We start from the raw sequence: 21,888 nt of genomic DNA, 5'->3' as shown, positions 1-21,888 counted from the left end.
TGGTACCAAAATGAAGCTTGCAACGAGAGGAACAAATTCATACCACTTTCAAGTGCTAAAACACACGGGATCTCGCTAGGAAAACACCACCAACTCCGGCCAACCTCGAAACTCACGATCCCGACGTCCAAAACCTTCAAACGAACCACCCCGAGCCTCCTAAGGACCTCACCAAGCTTTCTACAAGCTTGAAATTCCCAAAAACACAAGAATTAACATGTGCATGAACAGTGACAAAAATCTGGTATCCCGGGTTCGACGTGAAAACGAAGGTATCCTTACCTGAAATGGGTATGGTTGAACTTCTACGGACCTCACGAGCATGGATATGTACTTTGTTTCTTCAATCTGTGAAGATTACAAGGGTTTTGGGGTATGTCCGTACAAATGGAGGTGAAAATGGGAAAGGGAATTGGCTCGGGACAGGGTGCAGGGCAGGGAAAGGTGAGGGTGTGTGTGTGTGGAAATGTGTGGTCCACCATCAGCCAACAACAAACCAAAAACAACCACACAACGTAAAAATCACACTAGGGGCAAAATCGTCCTTTCACACAAACGTTTTAAATAATTCCGGAACGGGCTGTCACAGTCCACATATACATTTACTTAAAAAAAAAATTATTATTCATCCATAACTGAAAAACAAGATAATAACACTCATATTCCGTTGGTTTTTCAGGATTTTGCTGTAGTTCTACATCTCGCTTGACATCATACTTCCACTCCCAAAAGTGCTATTTGAAGATGTTATCGATGAACTTTAACAGCTTTGAATCGGTTTCATCAATATCCTAATAACCCAGTTATGCAAAAAATAATAAATTAGTAATCACTCTAATGTACTATTTAACAAAAACAAATATTAATTCACTAATTCGAATTTACAAATAACTCTTGCACCATATACTTCTTCAACTCATCCGACACCATTTTCCAAGATGCCCACTCCGCAGAACAATTGGTCCACACTAGCACCGCAATGTCATGTCGCAACATGGAGAAAAACTTGTGTGGGGCTTAGCTTGCCACTAGATTTTGTTGAGTGACACTACAATTGACTCAAAACTCGCCACGTGGCAAGTCTTAAATATATTCTTTTATCATTCTTTTATATTTAAAATTTTTATAATTATTTTTTTAACTGATTAATATATTATGTTTCCTTTTTTATTTCTTTCCCCCTATAATTTTTCTTCCCAAATCCACCCCACACCCCCCTCCCCCCGCCAACTTTGTTTTGCCGTAGATCTTAGGTTTCAGTACTCTCACCCCTTTCTTTTTTTCCCAGTTTTGATTCTTTCTTTCTTTTTTTTTTAAAAAAAGTTCTACACACACTCCAATTTTATCACGGAAAGCAATCAAGAATCTATAAGTTTTTTTTCTTTCTTTATACAATAGTTGCTTTGATCATGTGACATGAATAACCCACATATATAGATGTATTAGGGTTATTTTCTTTTCTTTTAATTGGGGGTTTTTGGTTTTTTTATATTTATATTATGAATTAGGGTATCTGCTATGTTTGTTACCTTCTTTATTATGAGTCCTTAATTAATATATTAGTCTAATCTTTGATTTTTTTTTTTTTTTCAATTGATAGGTTGCTGATGCGGCAATGGAGTTTCAAGAAGATCTGAAAATCGGAATGGTAGTGCATACATACACTGAAGCTTACAGATTCTTGGTTACTTTCCATGATAAACTTGGAGTGGGTGCATAACTTTTTTTTTTTTTTTTTTAAAGAAAGAAAGAAATGAAACTGGGAAAGAAAGAAAGGGGAGGGAGTCCTAAGACCTACGGCAAAACAAAGTGTTGGGGGGCGGGGGGGGGTTTGGGAAGAAAAAAAATAGGGGTAAAGAAATAAAAAAGGAAACATAACATTAATATATATATATATATATATAAAATATTAATTAGTTAAAAAATAATTATAAAAATTTTAAATATAAAAGAATGATAAAAGAATATATTTAAGACTTGCCACGTGTCGAGTTTTAAGTGGATTGTAGTGTCATTCAGCGAAGTCTAGTGGCAAGCCAAGCCCCATACAAGTTTATCCACTTAAAACTCGACACGTGGCAAGTCTTAAATATATTCTTTTATCATTCTTTTATATTTAAAATTTTTATAATTATTTTTTAACTAATTAATATTATATATATATATATATATATTAATGTTATGTTTCCTTTTTTATTTCTTTACCCCTATTTTTTTTTCTTCCCAAATCCCCCCCCCCAACACTTTGTTTTGCCGTAGGTCTTAGGACTCCCTCCCCTTTCTTTCTTTCCCAGTTTCATTTCTTTCTTTCTTTAAAAAAAAAAAAAAAAAAAGTTATGCACCCACTCCAAGTTTATCATGGAAAGTAACCAAGAATCTGTAAGCTTCAGTGTTTGTATGCACTACCATTCCGATTTTCAGATCTTCTTGAAACTCCATTGCCTCGGCAGCAACCTATCAATTGAAAAGAAAAAAAAAATCAAAAATTAGACTAATATATTAATTAAAGACTCATAATAAATAAGGTAGCAAACATAGCAAATACCCTAATTCATATTATAAATATAAAAAAACCAAAAACCCCCAATTAAAAGAAAAGAAAATAACCCTAATACATCTATATATGTGGGTTATTCATGTCACATGATCAAAGCAAGAAAGAAAAAAAACTTACAGATTCTTGATTGCTTTCCGTGATAAAATTGGAGTGGGTGTAGAACTTTTTTAAAAAAAAAATAGAAAGAAGGAATCAAAACTGGGAAAAAAAGAAAGGGGTGAGAGTACTGAAACCTAAGATCTACGGCAAAACAAAGTTGGCGGGGGGAGGGGGTGTGGGGTGGATTTGGGAAGAAAAATTATAGGGGGAAGAAATAAAAAAGGAAACATAATATATTAATCAGTTAAAAAAATAATTATAAAAATTTTAAATATAAAAGAATGATAAAAGAATATATTTAAGACTTACCAAGTGGCGAGTTTTGAGTCGATTGTAGTGCCACTCAACAAAATCCAGTGGCAAGCTAAGCCCCACACAAGTTTTTCTCCCCTTCTGGGCCTAGAGAGGCTATGGGGAATTTCACTCTGTCCATGGAGGTCAAGCAAACTCATCAACTCGAAGCATCAAACCCGAAACCTCCCACATTTTCTTTGTGTGAAGTCAAGACTTTTAGGTTTAGCTTTCCTTATCAAATATTGTAATTGAACCACACACATGTTCAATCTAGTTTTAGCTTTCCGCATATTGTAACAGGGAGATCCCTTTAAAGTTATAATAATTATAACCGTTGGATGAAAATTCAACGGCCCACGATGATTGGTCAGGAGGATCCTCTCCATTGGCTCAGGAGAGTATCCAAATCCCTTTAAAAAGCCACATAAATGATAGTTATTCCAGAAGTATTTTTAAAACTATAAAATGTCATTTAATACTATGGTCTAGTGATATTCTTCTTCACTTGTTAGTGAAAGATCTTAGGTTCGATTCTCGCCAAAGGCGAATTTGAACCACATAATTGCTAGCTCATTGTAAGGCTCAGCTCATCCCCTCCCATTTAGTGTAGAAAATATCGTTTGTTAAAAAATAAAAAATCAATTTGTTCTGCACAATGTTAGCAATGAAAAAGCATTGAGTTCTGCAATTGCAACTTCGTGGCTCGTATCTGCTTCACAAGGCCGAGTTTGGGGCCCGCCATTGTGAAAGAGCACGTATTTTCCTTAAACGATGACAAAGGAACGGCTGCATCTGTGAAGCTCTTTTGGGTTTCTTTAATCTTCTTCGCCACTGATCGGTAAAGAGAAGTTGTGTGATGTTCGAATTCATTTGGGCCATGAAGTTGGTTTGGGCTCTCAAACTTGATTGTATTTCAACTCGTTTAATAGGCCTTTAAAAAGGCATGCTCAATGGCCCTAAACTAGAGGGGTTCGTAAGTGTGTGAGAAACGATAAACTGGCACATGCACGCTTTTTAGTCGCTCCTGTATTGTTGTTTAATAATGTGTGTTACTTTTGTTTTATTTATTTAATTCGATAAATAGAAATAAAAAAAGAGTATGTGAGAAGATAATAAGAGTGTTAGAAAATTATTTTTGTAAGTGTAATTGTGGTCCAATATCCTAATGGACAAGGTGTGAGTTTACACTAGACCAGTAAATGGATTGCGTTTATTGGGTTTGAGTCGGGTTCAACCTGATCCGTTAATTTAACAGATCATCTAAACTCAACCTGTTAAGCTAATAAGTCACCCATAAAGCTAATAGGTCATCCGTGAACAAAAATTTTTTTTTTTTTCCAAACCACCAACCATCTCAGCCTTTCTTTCTTCACCAACAGCAGCAGCATCCACTAAATTATTTTTGCTCCCCTGATCCTGCAAAAGTTCCTGTGTCTCTATTGCCTCCTCGAAAACCTCATCTTCGGCGTCATCCTTGAGTCCATTAGACCCTCAACAACCCTCTCCTGAACAACCTCAACTTCCACGCTCTCGTTCTCGCCCACTTGAGACCCACCAGCAATCTTATCACCATTTTCCATCCCCAAATCCTCAAAATGCAGCCTTAAAACCCTAGATTCACAAAAATCCGGAAAACCCCAATTATCAAACTTTGGAATTAACATACAAAAACCTTTTTAGGACTATTGAAATTACACAAAAGTTCTCAATAACGGGTGGTTAACGGGTTTTGCGGGTTCACCTAAAATGATCCGTTATTTAACAGGTGATTAACAAGTTGAACCGTTAACCACCCGACCCGTTTATCACTCATCCGAATGCTAATTTTAACTGGTCGGGTTGAAAATGTCAGGCCTAGTTTGCACACATGCGTCCAGAGTTTGAAAATTTTCATTTTCTAAATTATTATAATAATTTCGAACCCTTTCCATTCCCTTAAAAATAATGTACATTTTGACATAAGGGTCCCTCAAATAAAATTATTTGATCAGTTGTTAAGTGGAATCACAACAGAATAGTTTAGCAGAAGGAATCGTTTAAGCCCACTTCACGACAAAATCTCAAATGGGTGTGCTATCCACACACCTTTTTTTACTTCTCACACAACCTTTGTTAATTTCTGTATGTTGATCTTCTTTAATTCATCCGATCCGAAAGCCAAAAATTAGAAAGGTGTGTGAGAAGTAAAAAAAAGTGTGTGGATAGCACACCTCTTTAAGATTTTGTCGTGGAGTGGGCTTAAACAATTCCTTCTACTAACAATGGGCATCTCAACACAGCCGGCACCTTGGACCAAAACAAAAGTCCAAACTTGGAAGAAAACCAACAAAACCTTCTCTCCTTTGGTTACATCACAGCTTACATCACTGAACCCAATCGTCATTTAACTTCACACAAAAACCCTTTACTTTTTCTCTCCACTCACTTTCTCCCCCATTTTTTTTCCAAATTCCATACTTTCTCTCTCCCCCTAAGCAACCATATCATTTGTCTTTTGTTTGAGTTTGATTTATTTAATTCAATAACTAAAATAAAGATTGTGTCATAGACACAAAAATAGCGTGTCTTATCATTTCTAAACATTAAACTAACTAGAGTTTGATTTTTTAGAGAAAATTAATTGAAAATGAAAAATCATGTAAAATTACGTGGCAACGAGTGATATATCATCTACAGGGGAGCAATTAAAATTTTACAATATATAAGGCTTCAATAATAAATACAATGAAGTCTAAGGAGACCATGCGAAATTCCACACTGAAAGTTAAGCATAAAAGGCCTGCCTAGCAGAAGATAGCTCAAACTACCAGCAAAAATGGCAGAAGTTAAACTCCTTAGGACATGGTCAAGCCCTTTTCCTCTGAGAATCGTTTGGGCGCTGCAACTTAAAGGCGTCCCTTACGAAACAATCTACGAAGATCTTTCGAACAAAAGCCCTTTACTTCTTCAGTCAAACCCTGTTCATAAGAAAGTTCCAGTGCTCCTGCACAATGGAAATGCAATTGTTGAGTCACTCATAATTCTCGAATATGTTGACGAAACATGGAAGGAGAATCCCTTACTGCCGGAAGATCCTCTTGAGCGAGCCACTGCACGCTTTTGGGCCAGATATATGGATGATAAGGTAATCTGAACTAGCCTTTCGTAATCAGATAGTTTCTTGCACAAAAGTATACCCATCGAGTGAAAGTGCATCAGATAGCTGAACTGAGCCATCATTATTTACCTGAAATAGTAAGAAAATGCGCTGTCGGATCAGTTTGCAAATTTCCGCAGTAAATTGCAGATATTTGGCTGCACTTTTTCGTTCAGTGGTGTATTATGTATATGACCTCACTTTACTTGCGCATGCCTGAAGCAAATTAAAAGAAAATTGTAGTTCATATCATAATTTAGTTTCGATATTTGATTATTCGGTTTGGTTTGTGATTTTTTATGAAGGTTTTGCCATCTATTTGGGAATCCTTTACCAAGGAAGGGAAAGAGCAAGAGGAAGGTGTTGTAAAAGCCAAGGAGAACTTGAAGTACTTGGAAGAAGAGCTAAAGGGAAAGAAATTCTTTGGCGGAGAGAAAGTTGGATTTGTGGATATTGCACTTGGATGGCTTGCATACAATGAGAGTTTGTTTGAAGACGTAGCGGGAATGAAAGTGGTAACCAAAGAAGAGTTTCCATTGTTATCAGCATGGGCGGCGACTTTTGCAGATGTTCCTATCATCAAAGACAATTGGCCGTCTAGAGACAAACTTATTGCCAAGTATCAGGCTATCCGTGACAGTGTCTTAAAAGAATGAAATGATCTGGTCTGTGATCATTTCATGAATGCATATGAGGGGAAGAGTTAGGTACGGAATGTGGACAATCTATCAAAACCATTTTTAATAAATCCTGCCAAAGTTATTGGTGAGTTTATATAACTGTAGTATCAAGAATTACAGAGATGATCATGGATTTTGGAAAAATAAGTAATGTCTTGTTAAAATATATATATATATATATATATATATATATATATATATATCAAAGTGTTTTCTGGGAGATTCTAAAGTAAATGTTTCATGTTTACACGAAACAGAAGCATTACCAAACGAGTCGTAACTACACTTACTTCGATTAAGCATTTACCAAATAAGTAGAGGAATCACTGAAGAGAAACGGAACAAAACAACATCACTGCTTACCTTATAGATGCGCATTAATGAAAACTGAAGAGAGATTATTCGTCGAGATTAATTTCTTTAAAATATGTCTACTATAGTTACTATACCTTAACCCATTAGGTTCCACAATACTATGATGACACTTGATTTTTGACTAAGAGAAAACCCTGCTTAGTAGAAATAAAGGTGAAACTCAATACGCTAGAATCAAATCTATGGCTAGGAATCGATCTAGCAATCAAATCTATGGTGTCTTGGCTAAAAGAAAAAAAAAAGTGAGGGAGTTGAAAAATATTGTAAAATATAATCTACCACCTCAACTTTACTAGAGATTTGAGAAATACATTCATTTGTATTCCCAACTATGTACTTGCAAATCTGGAACTAGAAACTCAATGAGATTCGTATACTACATACATTACCTGCAATCGCAATGCATACATCATCTTCTTTGGAGAAATTTTCTATCCTAGATGACTACGACTGTGATTTACAAATGTCTCAAACAACCAAAATGAAAGTTCGAAACTTTTAACATCCACGTTACGTAAACTAACTAAAAGAATCAAGCAAAACCCAAATGGAGTCTTTCAAGAGCTTCAACCAAGTGAAACTGGTACACAAATACAATGTGCACACGCCCGCACACATATATAAACACAGCATATATATATATATATATATATATATAGAGGGATCGTCCAGAGATCATAGAAAACTAAATGCTTAAGCTTAACAATCGTTTAAGGGCCACAGTAACAAAGTCATTTTATCAAACAGTTAGTAGGCAAACCTGGAATATGAAAACTCAGACTGTCAGACATTGAGACAGAGCCACCAAAGCGCGAAATACTTCCCAACACCAAAAGATCCTCAATCTGCATTCCAATTGACCCAAACTGGGTGGAAAAAAATACAGAAGGAAAAAGCTTCAAAATCCATTCAATTTCATGGAAAAAATTTGAACCATTTCTCGATTTATGCGTGTCATCCTTGCGCAGGAGCCATGCTAATCTTCTCTGTATCGTTCCAATTTTATCGAACGTCCCGAAGGGACATTCTTCGTTGCGCAGTTATGACTAATAACCAGCGCTGTACCCGGTGTGGGACAATTGTATCCCCCCTTCTCAGCAGTCGAGTCAAGTTTCCTTCTTTTTGTAATAAAACTGATCCCGGCCCAATCTCCATACAAATAAATTAAATGACGATATAATATACATATATTTTAATTTATTTATGTTATTAGAAAAAATAAAAATAATACCTCCAAAATCTTTACCCACCGATCCCTACTCGTATACAACAGCGCTATAGACAACAAAATTAATGGTGTTAATATGAATTGACAATGATACTTTTAAATACAAAATCAAATCGTCTACCTAATACACCGGAATAGATCGATGTATGAAGAGAATATGGAGATTGAGATGGAGGGAGTATTAGAGGATGAAATTAAGAGAAAAGGAGGGAGGGACGCCGTATTGAAGGAAAGCGATGGGAGAGAAGGGTGCAGAGGCTGCTGTTGTAATTTTCTACAGTTTCTACCTTTGTAGCTAAGCAATTTGTTTATAAACACGACGATCTTTGCACGGCGAAGGATTCGTAGTGCAAAGTTTTTCTCTTTGAAATCTTGCGCAACGATTACCACATTCCTCACACGAATTTCGTCCTATAAACTTTTTGTGTTGATGAATCGTCGCTCAAGTTTTTAATTATTATTAAATTTAATTCGTATTCCTTTAAAGTTTATTAAAAAAAAAACTTAAACCAAATTATATTAACCAAATAAACAATTAAATGTAAATTTAAATCCAAATACAAATTAAACAAATATTTAAAAATACCACCCACAAAACATTTACCTAAAAACATTATTGTTCATCCATAACTATTGAAAAACAAAATAATAACACTTTTGCTCCGCTATTCTTTTAGGACTTGGATGTAGTTCTACATCTCGCTCAACGTCATACTTCCACTCCCAAAAGTGCCCCTTGAAGATGTTATCGATGAACTGTAACAACTTTGGGTCGGTTTCATCAATATCCTAATAACCCTGTTAAGCAAAAAATTGACAGTTAGTAATCACTCTAATATACTATTTAACATAAACAATTATTAATTCACTAATTCGAACTTACAGGCGCCATATACTTCTTCAGCTCCTCAAGCACCATTTTGAAAGACGCCCACTCTGCAAAATAATTGGTCCATACTAGCAGCCCAAATGTCATGCTGAAGCATGCCGTGCGACTCTGACATGCCAAATCTCTGGTAACACAATCTTTATACTTGAATTCTGTTACCCAATGCTTGAGTCTAAAACTATTCACTAACTTGATCGTTGGAAAACCTCATAGATGGCCATGTCGTAGCATATCAAGATACTTTTTAGGAAATTTGGGAGAGGAAAGCGCAAGCCTAATTCCAAAAACCAAAGATAGATCCTTGTGCATGGACGCTATGGGACAAATGATGCGGGAAGTTCAGTATGGATGTCTAGCCTGATTCCCACCAAACCCTGCACTTACCTTGGACATCCCGATGGCCCTTGATGAAGACCTGACCTTCTTCCCGGCTGTGAACCCTTATTAGCAGAAGGTTATAAGGCGAAACTTTGGACAATTTAGAGGTTTTGCTTGAAGACGCCATTGATGGAAAATGAAAGGATTTAGAGGTTTTTCTCAAAGTTCCACTGCAACATCAAATGATAGAAGCAAAACTTGTGTTAAAAGTCATATGATGTGTGCATTTGCAGACATCAAGATTTTACGTGCGCAAGAAAAGGAATCACTCCATTAAAAAGAGAGGAACTACTGATACTACAAGTACATTAACCAAACCACTAATTTTAAATGACATCATATGCTCGAGTAAGCAAAAGACTAGAAGACAAAAAGAAGAGGGTTATATACCGGTTTCAAGGTCAGTGTTAGGGCCCTTTTAAACCTGGTTCCAGAATGAGGATAGTCAAACATTCTTGTAGTGACTAATACTTATTGTGACCTTCACCCAGTTTGTGGTGTAGCACTACACCAGCTCCTTCAGATGTCGCCATTGTTAAAAATTATCCTCAAACTACAAAAACCTAATTCACCAAATAACCAAAAAGTACCCACTTTTGAATTCTTACCTTCAAAAATCAAACTCATTAAAAGTTAAAAGTTATCTACCCTTTTCATCCCATTGCTTTGCAGTTTCTAAATTATAATTCTTGGAATCTTTCAGCCTAAATAAACAAAAGGGTAGATAAAGCAAAGACCAAGAATAGGTGTCGGTTTAAAAAACCAAGAACAGGTTAAAAGAAAGGCTTTATAGATGGTGGACAGTTGGATAGAAAGGTTAAACGGAAGAGGAGGAACAAATGAAGCGGTGTGGAAGGAAGAGGCAGTGTATTATTTAAAAGTAAATTTACAAAATTACCCTTGTATTATCTTATGCATTCATTTTTGCTATTTTGATTTTTTTTTGCGTAGGAGCATTTTGGTCCAATTATTTTCTCGAAGGGTATGACCCCAAACTTTTTGTCAGCATGCACACTGTTCATCACACTGCTACACTGTTCATCACACTGCTAGCTTTATACATAATAAGAATAAGATAAGAAGAGATTTGTTCCTGCAGAAAATACTTTTTCTTATCAAAGGGAAGAAAAAAAAAAAAAAAAAAAGCCTGTTATATCAGTAGATAAATATTGTCACTCGGCGTAAAAAAAAAAGAACGTAGAGATAGACTCTTGTGTTTCAGCCTCTTCCTCCTGAGTTAAACACCAGAAAACCCTACAAAAAATCATTGGGTGTTACACTTTCTACTGCTTCTGGGTTGGTACAATTGCAGTGCCCTTTTCCTTGATTTTCTAGTAGCAAATCATGACGTCACTATCTCTTCCTCACTCGCTTCCTCGCTCGCCGCCGCTCCTCTCTTCAAACCAACCAAGAATTATCGCTCCCTCGTTCAATCAATTCCCTCTCTTTCGATGCTCCGCCAATCTCAGAAACTCCAAAAATCACCAGATTTCCAGAGCCAATGGTCGCGATGGTCGCTCCACTGCCACTCGCCTCCCAGGTTCTAAATTCTACTGATTCAATTTACTGTAGACTGTCTCAAGCACGAAAATTTTTAGCTTCTCCTTGCAAAATTTAGTGCAGAAAACACGGGTTCGCTTTATTATTTTGAACTACAGAGATTTATTTACTTGTTAGGGTTCTGTGTTGAATTGTGAGTCTCAAGTGATGCATACGGTTTCGAGGACGTGAACTCTGTTGTATGATTTGTTTTTGTTTTTTTTCTTTTTCAGGTTTGAAGTGTATGACTACAACTTTTTAAAATTTGAATTTTCTTAATATTCAAGCTTAAAAGGATTGGGTAGTGAAAACTGAAAAGGTATTCAAAGCCATGCATAGAGGCTATAAGAAAGACAGTCGCAACCACTGAAAATTCTTCTTGTAGCGGGTTGGAGAGAGCGGATGAGTTGGTTTGTAGATAGTGGCTGTATTTGGGAAAAGATAACCTTCACATCCTGTCTGCAGTGCCGCACGCAGACGCATGCATATGGAGAGGAGATGCTAGTTGACTTTATATGTGTTCCCAAAGTAGTTATAATAGGATTACAACTTCAGGAATTGGGCACTTTTGGAGACAAGGATTGGGGTTAGGAGTGCTTATATAAAAAACACTTCTGATCATAAGTGATCAAGCATGTCAGAATTTAATAAACATCCAGGTGATTTCTGGAAATGCACTTGAAAGCGTTTTGTGAAGAAGCACTATTGACTGTTACAAACACAGTCCAAAGTGCTTGTATCCCTTCTGTATCACTACTCTACTTACCCTACATTGTGTATCTATAAGACTATAATGATAGTTCTTGAGGGTGAAAAAAAAGAAGCTAGCTTTTAGGGATATTGTTTTATTTTTCATCAGAAGTGCTAATGTATCTTGCTGATTCTATGATGCCGTATTTCATATGATCTCCCGGTTGTGCAAGGTTTCAATTTAGTTGTACTGACACCGGTTATTTTATGATACTATTGTAGCAAAGTTAGAAGTGGAACGTTTTGCAAGCATTTCTTCTTCGAGTACCCAAGAAACATCTTCAGTTGGTGTCAACCCACAAATCTCAGTACCTCCCCCACCCACAAATGTGTAATGATTTGTTTTCTTCACTTCCTCAGTTTTTTATATATTTTATAGCTAATCATGTATTTTATGAGCTTTTTGGTTGCTTCCTGTTTCCTCCTTGTGCCTAAACGTTCATAACCATTTCATATTTACACCTTTATTTACCTTTTATGTTCTAGAGGGTCGCCTTTGTTTTGGATTGGTGTTGGTGTTGGGCTTTCAGCACTATTTTCATGGGTGAGAACATGGATTGTTACATGCTCTTTGTTTGAGTTTGATAAAATGAATTTTTATTAGACCATTTCACCTTTGCTGCTTGTTTGACAAGTTAATTTTAATGACAGGTGGCTACGAGATTAAAGGTGCGTCCTTTCCTCCTACAAGTTATGGATCTTTTTTTTTCAATTACAGGATTTTAATATTATTGGGTGTGTAAAAAGACAATATTTGAGTTGAGTGCCCTTAACATGTCTAATGTTTGTGAAAGAACGTTTTTCAAATTGCCATCATCATATGTATGCGAGTACATATGTTAAAATGAATAAGAGTTTGTTTATTGTGTCACCCACAAAATCTAGCCTCACACTCTTTTGATATTTGAGTTTTGTTTTAATTTAAACTTGCCTTCAATATTCTTTCAGAACTATGCAATGCAACAGGCTTTTAAGACTTTGATGGGTCAAATGAATCCACAAGATAGTCAGTTCAACAATGCTGGATTTTCTCCTGGGTCACCTTTTCCATTTCCTTCAGCTTCAGGATCAGGGCCTTTTGGCTCACCTTTTCCACCTACTTCTCAACATTCGACGGTAGATGTATCTGCAACCAGAGTAGATGCAGCACCATCCGCACCAGCAGCACCAGCCTCATCAGCCACAGAAGCCACACCAACCACACCAATCATGTCGACTACACCATCCACCCCCACCACTGATGTCAAAAGTGACTCTGAACTAAATAAAAAGTCAAACAGATTTGGTAAGCCCTTACCATGCTCTCATTTATATTTCATAGAGAATTTATATGGTTTAATTTTCTCGATCTGAAATTTGTTTCTGCTCTACAAAGGAAATTGTCTCTGACCTAGAATATTTTATGTTATTAGTAATCCTTATGGCCTTCAATGTACATATCTTCTTGTTTTTCTGTTGCTTCTTTTTATTTTCCTTTCTCTTGGGATCCAAATCTATGGTCTAAATTCCCTTTTCAATGTTCCAATATATTTGTTGTAGTAAATTTAAGTTACCAAAGTAGCCATGAAAGTAAAACAGGGAATTCACTTCTATAGTGGCTGGGACTTTATTTTATTTTATTTTCTAAATATATGTGGGCATTCTAAAGTATCATTTATTGACTGCTGCAAGAACATGAGCTATCTATATCTGAGGTATCATATCATATACTGATTTTTGTGAGACATCATGTTAAGCGTTGAAACCTTTTGTTTTGGGCGATAAATTAAGTCATTACTGAGAAATTATCATACTTATAAAGATATATGTCTGTGTCTTTAATTGTTCAACAAAGTAGTCACAAATTGGGAAAGAAAGGTAAGTTGCTAATGGTTTGGGCAACACAACACTTGATCCATCTGTTAAAGGTGTGGTTTTCATTGTTGGGGTTCTGGTAGTGGACGGTTGGATCATTGAACTGCATTGCATGGTGGCTCAGTGAGATCCCTTTTGATTCCCCTCACAAGAGATTCCTATTAATGGAGGCACTCATTCTATATATGCTCCTCACAGGTGATCACTGTAATAAGGGGACTGCATACATACATACATACATACATACATACATATATTAATTTATATGAAAAAAAAAATGCATAGATAACTTAGATGAATAGTTATGTAACATGTATTTGTTCTATTAATCTAAGGCGTGGAAGGCTTATCTTGTAATATGTTAGTAGTTGTGTTATTTTTGTTTATATGAATCCATGGTATGATGTTTCTGTTGCACAGCTAGGAGTAATAAATGGACGCCATTTGATTATAAATAGAGCTGATCTGATTTCAAGGCAGATTGCTGTTTATTGGTGGTTTTCAAAAAGTATGATTGACAAACAATCAAGGCTAAATGTGTGATTGCAATGATGTTTTTTCTTAGGAAGAAACAAATTTTTACTGCAAAGAAACAATAGAAATGCAAGAGCGGACAAGAAGTCCGCAAGAGCACAGACAAAACAGGATAAATAGCAACATCTCCCTGAACACTTAGAAACTATGAAAACAACACAAAACTAACTAATAGTTCCAGTTACGCCAAATTTCTGAAAAAAGACAAATCTAGTTACCGATGCCCACAGAGATAATCATAACCAAACTTTATCCCAAAGATCCTCCCTTCCACTGACTTTGTAGTCTAAAAAGTTAGCTTGTTTCTTTCCATCCAAATGACCCAAAAGATGGCTAAAATTATTCATCCCCATAAGACATTGATTTCTTCCTCCTTCGCGATAATTTATGTTTCTCTGCCATAAAAGAATAAAAATCCCTGGGTAAAACCCACTGATACCAAACTCCCTAAACATCTTCAGCCATAGATTTAAAGCCACCGGACAGTGAAGAAACAAATGATCAACTGACTCTGAACTTTTCTTGCATATAACGCACCAATCAGGTTGTAGACATGAACTAGGTCTCCGTTTTTGGAGCATGTCACAAGTATTAACCTTCCCATGAGCCACTAACTAAGTAAAAACCTTCACTCATTAGGTACTTCAGATTCCAAACCAGGCCATAAGCCTGGAAAACCCTATCTGCACCATTAGGAAATCGCAATAAGATTTAACAGAGAAGCTTCCTGAAGAATCAAGTATCCAATTTCTTGCGTCAACCCTTGAAGGGTGAATGCGAGCCTGATTCAAACTTGTCAAGAAAGATGACAACTCGTCTAATTCCACATCACGCAACTTCCTTCGAAAGCCAATGTCCCAATTCATAGAACAATTTCCATGATGTTTGAACTCACAAAATCTTTTTCGAAATGATCTTGGGGGCTTGAATTGCAACAGAGGCCTTAGATATGTCATAGGCAGTTGCAAGCGTTGCAGAGCTTGTGATATGCATCCTGCTTGTGCATTCATGTCTGCATGCGTGCATGTGTTTATTTTTGTGAAATTGTGGGTGTTTGTGCGTTGCCTGCATACAAATGTGGTGGTTGGTCATATGACCTGTCTTATTTATATTAACACATACAGGAATATTGTCAATACCTTAAGCTTTTACTGTAGTGAATAGATTGAAAATTTCTAAAACAAATTAAGGCCATCAATTCTTCTACTGATTTTTTACAAGATAGTCTTATTTGGACAATGAAATGTTTTCTTATGAAAGGTTCTTGTTGAAGATGCTAAATTTATGTTCTACTCACAGCTTTTGTAGATGTTACTCCAGAAGAAACAGAACAGAAGAGTCCTTTCGAAAGTAGCTTCAAAGATGTTTCTGAAGTAAGTTCATCTAAGGGTAACCAGAATGATGTGGAAGTCTGTATCTACTGTTGGTGTTCCTCAAGATGATGTGTTTTTAGTTAATGTTCAAATTTAACTATTTCCAAACTTCATAAAGGTTTCTCAAAATGGAGCTGCTTTTAAGCAGGGGGCAGATTCTTTCACCAGTTCCCAATCTACTGGTATGTAAAGAGTCATTTGACACTTTTGCAGTCTCTCAGAATTCCAGCCCATGCTTTGCTATAGATTTAATCTCAAATTTTTTTGGTTGCTTCGTTGTGACAAAGACCATCTTTATCTGAAGACTATTGAACTGCTTATGCTAAATTTCGCCTGCTCCACATGGGATAATGGTTCAAGAGTTCTAGTTATGTAAAGACTCATGCATGGAGCTGATCAAGGATTGGGCTGGCCTGACCTAAAGGCAAGGCCCAACCCTGGGAAATTAGGGCTGCCCCAAAAAAAAAAAAAAGGACCTAGAATGAGGCACAATTTTTTTATACATTTGTTTGTCAATGTTGACACCAAAACTTGTATATAGATAAATTGAAAAATAAATAGCTAATAGATACACCTCTCTCAAGGAAATTGTCTGAAACTACTGACCGAAAATATGCCATTTAAATTAAACAGTTGCATCGGTCTGTTAAGATAGTGCTTACTTATGTGGAAACATTCGTTTAGTCTTTTGCCAGCTGAGAGGATTGCACAACTGTGTCATAAATGGATATGAATAATCTTGATTGCATTACTGTGTAAACTAATCAATATGGCTTGAAGTGGCTACGATTTGCATTTTGGAATCCAATCAGACAGCTTAATTATGTTTTTGTTTATTAATGGATAGGAAAAGCAAAGCCTGCGATGTCAGTGGAAGCGTTGGAGAAAATGTTGGAAGATCCGACAGTGCAGAAGATGGTTTATCCGTAATATACCTTCTTATCCTATGTGCTTGCTACTTGTGAAAAATGATTTTGTTCTAGTGTCTCATCATGGTTGAATCTAGCAAATTAGCCACGTATCACTTAAATACCTTTGTGAATTTTGGAAATTAATTGGTATTTTGATTGGGTTGGAATAAGATTTTATCAAATTTTCAATGTATGCAATTTAAATCCAGCTTGAACATATTTATTTTTGGTTATTAAATTCCTTTACCAATTAATTTTTAAAGCTTGTCAAAACTGTTCTGTCATTTGGACGAGGATAACTTATTAACTAATTTAAACTAAAAAGTTTTTGGTCTGTTGTTCAGGAATCAGTAAAAAATTTAACCTTCATAGGAAGATGGTCGTCCTTCGGCAAAGACCTCACCTCGTTTAGTTTCATTATCAAATTTCTTGTTCATTCCTTTCATTCATTTCTTGGAATGTTTATCTGATGATAAAAGGTGATCTCAAGAGTTTCCTTTTTAAGTCTACATCATATGTTGTAATAATCTTCCAGTTGTCGGTATTCTTGCTTCCCCTCTCCCCTCAATTTGAATTTTTTTAATTTGATGCCGTCTCATGAATGTTAGACTTAACATCAACATACTTCTCTAGATGAACTATAACATGTTTTTCTAATAAAGATTAATTTTCTTCATAACCTTGTAGCTATTTACCTGAGGAGATGAGGAATCCTACCACTTTCAAATGTAAGTCCATCCTTCAGTAACTTTGCTTTTCCTAAGATTATGGGTATTTAAGTTCTAGCCTTGATATGGCTCATAACGATAAATATTGTTTTCATTTTGATAGTTATGTTCACACCTGGTAAGGCTAATAGCAGTCCTATGCCTGTTTGAAGAAATGTCTATGTTTATGTTGTCCTATGTCGTAGCTGATCTAATAATATCTGATCTTTCTTTTCAAATCTACCTAGAACCTTTTCCTTCTTTTTTTAATACTCTTTTTTTCGTTGTAATAACGTGTACTTGTGGGTGGTTGTTTCCACCATTCCATTTCTTTTTTCGTTGGCATTGAGTTCATTTTGTGTCTCTTGAGTCTTTACCTGTAGCTTTTGATCATTAGTCTGATTATGATGGTCATCATTTGATAGGGATGCTACAAAATCCACAGTATCGCCAACAGCTAGAGGACATGCTGTAAGTTGTTTGTCTTGGCTCTATTTACATTTGATATTGCTGGGAGCTTTTATTCTCATATTTGTACTCTGAGCATTTTTTGCTTTATATGTTGATGTAGCGAAACAATATTTTTGGTCTCTGAAGTTTGACCCAAATTTTGATTTTGTTCTCATATTCTCAACCAAATCCCTCCATTTTTTAAAAGTGGATTAATGTTTACTGAAACAGAAAACAAAAATAATGGTGCAAAATCATTCTGACATCTGCTACAGCTGCACTAACTTGCCTGAAATAAAGTCATAAGTCGGCTAATTAAAGTCATAGGGCGCATGTGCATTGCTTGTTCTGACATCCTGTGATACTTTAATTTCTCACGAAGCGGAAATTGTATCAAGTCGGCTTTCATGTAACAAACTTTGACCATAGTTGACACACCATTGCTTCAATTTAAAAGAGAGTTGATTTAGTCAGTGATCTTAATTACATGTATATCTGAACGACCGTGCTTTTTTAGTCAAGTATGTTATAGGATGTAATGTTCCAGAATTTTGAACCCTTGTATCTGTGGAATTAATACAGAAGAAATAATGTCCACTAAACCCAGTGTGATGCTTATGTTAAACAAGATATTCTAATCTTTGTCCAATTTAATTTCTCTTTTCTTTTTCATGCTTGATGTTTGTTTCAGAAATAATATGGGAGGAAGCAGTGAATGGGACAATCGTATGATGGATTCATTGAAAAATTTTGATCTTAGCAGTCCTGAGGTTAAGCAGCAGTTTGGTAAGTGTGAAGTACCAAGTCTTGTTGGATTTCAGTACATTCTAATTAAATTTTAATCGCTCTAGTGAATGGCATTCAATTACAAATTTAATTTTCTGGCTACTTCTTCATTTTCCTGATCAAATTTGATAATTCCATAAATCTGGAAGTTAGATCAGTTCCATCTTGGTAGAATTATGTATTAGTGACTAGGTTGATTGGATAATTTTAGCATAAACCAAGTTTAAGATTGAGTCATTTACATCATTCTTGAACTTTTTATTATTTGTTCGTTTCTTATTATTTTATTTTTCCTTTTGAAATGTTCTCAGTTCTCAATTGTGTATGCTTTCTTTGGGTTTCAATTGATGTAAAACTTAATTTCATGTTTCGAGCTGTTCTTCACTTTCAACACCATTTTTAATGACTTTCCTTAATATGTTGATATTTATAAATTTTTCCGGCACTCATTGGCTTCAAAACAATTTCCCTCTCATTTAAGAAGATAATCTGGCTGAAAAACATGAGAGTAGATTTATTTTTCTCCCATGGTGTGGGAAATCTTGGTGTAAAAGCTTAAGGAGAACAAATAATTCATGCAGCATGTATTTTCTTTAATTCTTCTATGTTTATATTTTGCAGACCAAATAGGGCTTTCACCTGAGGAAGTAATTTCAAAAATAATGGCCAATCCTGAAGTTGCTATGGCATTTCAAAACCCAAGAGTTCAAGCAGCAATCATGGATGTATGTATTTGCAATGTACTTGGGTTTAATTTAGAATGTCACTTGTCACCCACATTTCTGTTTATCCGCGTACTTTGTCCTTGGGTAAAACTATGCTGAAGAACGATGCTTAAAAACACAAATTTTTTTGCCAAAATATACAACAACAACAACAACAAAGCCTTTTCCCACTAAATGGGGTCGGCTGTATGAATCCTAGAACGCCATTGCGCCTGGTTCTGTGCCACGTCTTTCGTTAGATACAAGTACTCTTAAGTCTTTTCTTAGAGTCTCTTCCAAAGTCTTCCTAGGTCTTCCTCTACCCCTTCGGCCATGAACCTCTATCTTGTAATCGCATATTCTAACCGGAGCGTCAGTAGGCCTTCGTTTCACATGTCCAAACCACCGTAACGATTTTCTCTCATCTTTCCTTCAAATTCGGCTACTTCTACTTTACCTCGGATATCCTCATTCCTAATCTTATCCTTTCTCGTGTGTCCACACATCCAACGAAGCATTCTCATCTCTGCCACACCCATTTTATGTACGTGTTGATGCTTCAACGCCCATCATTCTCATGTTTTGCCAAAATATGAAGATAAAAATGCGAAGAATTATAGGGTTACTGGCCATTGGTGGCCTCACTCTTTGGAAGGTCAGTCCGACTGTCCTCCCACTATGCGGCAGAGTCCTAACCAGTATCATGGTCTAAGTTAAGAAATAGACTTTATGGGAATGGTAGGGGTGGAAAGAGTAAGTTAATACTTTTAAAGTTGGTAAAGGTGGAAAACCGGGTGGGTGGGCAACTGGGAATGGTGGGAGGTAATAACATTACTCTTATATGGCACATACCAAACCTCTTAAATTATTATCTTTCTTTTGCAGTGTTCACAGAACCCACTGAGCATTGCAAAATATCAAAACGATAAGGAGGTACGTTAGAACTTCTTTACTTCAACTATGATTTCTGATTTGCCTAATTATGTGGTTTCTAGTTGTGCTTATTATTTATTACCTTTCTTATATTATAATTTATCCTATCGGTAACGATTTATAGGATTATTATCCAGTATTTTCTGTTCTCTTCTTCCTCATAACTTTAACTGGATAATATCTATCTAACAGAATGTAATTAAGAGCTTTTGGATATGTCGTAGAAGTACTTTATTAAGACTTTTATTTAGATCAATAAATTTCTTCCATGAGACGTCATATGAGCATACACTGTTGGTTAATTTGTTGAGATACAAATTCATTAGGCAATATTTCAGTAAGTAATATAAAATATTAGCAAAAAGCCCACCAAAATATGCATGAGTGATCTATACAACTGTGGAACAGTACAATTTTTTAATAATACAATGGGATATTTTGATGTAGATCAAGCGGTAGTATCTGTTCTTATCTGTTTTTGTTGAGAATCGATGGAAAATGGTTTTTACGCAGCATGCCTTAAGTAAATTAATGTTTGAGTGATCATGTTTTGGGATAAACAATGTACTTCAGAGGGCATTATGTGGTTTTATCAGGCTGGGATATGGCGTTGATTGCTGTTATGAGTATATTATGTATTAATGTAATGACATTTTCCTGCTTTCTGTTGTCTCAGGTTATGGATGTTTTCAATAAGATATCGGAACTCTTCCCCGGGGTGTCTGGTTCGCCTTAATTTCTATTTATGGACGCTAGCTTCTCGACTTAAACATGCTCTCTATTTATTACGGATGAGTAAGGGAATTTGAGCTTTTCCAATCCTGCGAAACTGAACATGCTTCTCGTACTTGTGCCCATGCATAGCGCGCGATGGGCTCATTTTGCTGCCGTATTTGGAAGTATGAGTTGACATCCTTGTAGCGTATTGGACGAACTGAAAGCTTCATGTCCCTTCCTGTAAAAATGAAATGTATATTGGTGTCTGGGATCATCTGTCTAGCAGGCTTTTGTAATGTTGGTTTTGGTAGCTTTGCTCAAGATTTTATGTAGTGAACTGAGAACAATTCGGAATAAAAATTGGTGGGTTTTGCATGGAGACTGTAGAACATTTTGACGTTATGTTTATTTATTTTTTATGAGTACGATATTCATTTATTGATAAAAGGGCATTACAAATACATATCATGAAGAACTCTGGCCTCAAAAGGGTCTTTGCAAACTAGATCTAAAATAGTACAATAATGCATATTGATCGCAAAGAAATGAGTAGACATTGAGCACTCTTTCGAGCTCATAGGGAGCCGCACGATTACATAAATCAATAAACCGTTAGACTTCATGTTACAAGTAGATCATGTGAGAACAAAATCTCAAACCATAAAATTGGAATAGGAAGCACAATGCCCATGGGTCTATTGCAGCACCTGATCACCATCACAATCGCAGAACACCAAATGAGTAGTAGATCCAACAAATCAAACAACTCCGCCCATCAGACATAGATCACAAAGGGTAGCACACCAAAATGAAAACTTAAAATTAAGCCTCTCTTATAAAGAGCAATCAAACTAGCAAACTCTCCTATAGAGAGAAATCAAACCAAACTCTTAAGACAATTCCTATAAATTATTAAATAGAAACAAAATAAAAAGATAAAATCATGTCGCCACTCCACATCCTTCGAACATCCGAAAGGCATACTACTACACCG

General features: G+C 35.9%; 2 protein-coding genes and 1 non-coding gene across 3 annotated transcripts; 2 read left to right on the top strand and 1 right to left on the bottom strand.

Annotated features, from left to right (window-relative positions):
• The first annotated feature begins 5,692 nt into the window (after window positions 1–5,692).
• On the top strand, window positions 5,693–6,865 carry LOC137746443 (probable glutathione S-transferase). Its single transcript, XM_068486458.1, has 2 exons — window positions 5,693–6,074; window positions 6,392–6,865. Exons 1-2 carry the CDS (start codon window positions 5,766–5,768, stop codon window positions 6,740–6,742), a joined length of 660 nt encoding a protein of 219 aa, XP_068342559.1. The 5' UTR covers window positions 5,693–5,765; the 3' UTR covers window positions 6,743–6,865.
• Window positions 6,866–8,063: 1,198 nt separating this feature from the next.
• LOC137749090 (U6 spliceosomal RNA) lies at window positions 8,064–8,165 on the bottom strand. Its single transcript, XR_011070165.1, has one exon. It is a non-coding gene; the product is annotated as a U6 spliceosomal RNA (small nuclear RNA).
• A 2,651-nt stretch (window positions 8,166–10,816) lies between these two features.
• LOC137746538 (protein TIC 40, chloroplastic-like) lies at window positions 10,817–21,273 on the top strand. The gene is made up of 14 exons (XM_068486557.1): window positions 10,817–11,176; window positions 12,148–12,256; window positions 12,412–12,469; window positions 12,577–12,594; window positions 12,874–13,210; window positions 15,613–15,686; window positions 15,805–15,868; window positions 16,534–16,612; window positions 17,285–17,325; window positions 17,730–17,775; window positions 18,446–18,540; window positions 19,162–19,265; window positions 20,130–20,177; window positions 20,854–21,273. Exons 1-14 carry the CDS (start codon window positions 10,981–10,983, stop codon window positions 20,911–20,913), a joined length of 1,329 nt encoding a protein of 442 aa, XP_068342658.1. The 5' UTR covers window positions 10,817–10,980; the 3' UTR covers window positions 20,914–21,273.
• The last annotated feature ends 615 nt before the right edge of the window (window positions 21,274–21,888 follow it).

Source organism: Pyrus communis, chromosome 10, assembly GCF_963583255.1.
Source record: "Pyrus communis chromosome 10, drPyrComm1.1, whole genome shotgun sequence".
In the NCBI taxonomy this organism is placed as follows: Eukaryota; Viridiplantae; Streptophyta; class Magnoliopsida; order Rosales; family Rosaceae; genus Pyrus; species Pyrus communis.
Note: the sequence above shows the minus strand (reverse complement) of the source record. Positions and strands in the feature narration are given on the sequence as shown.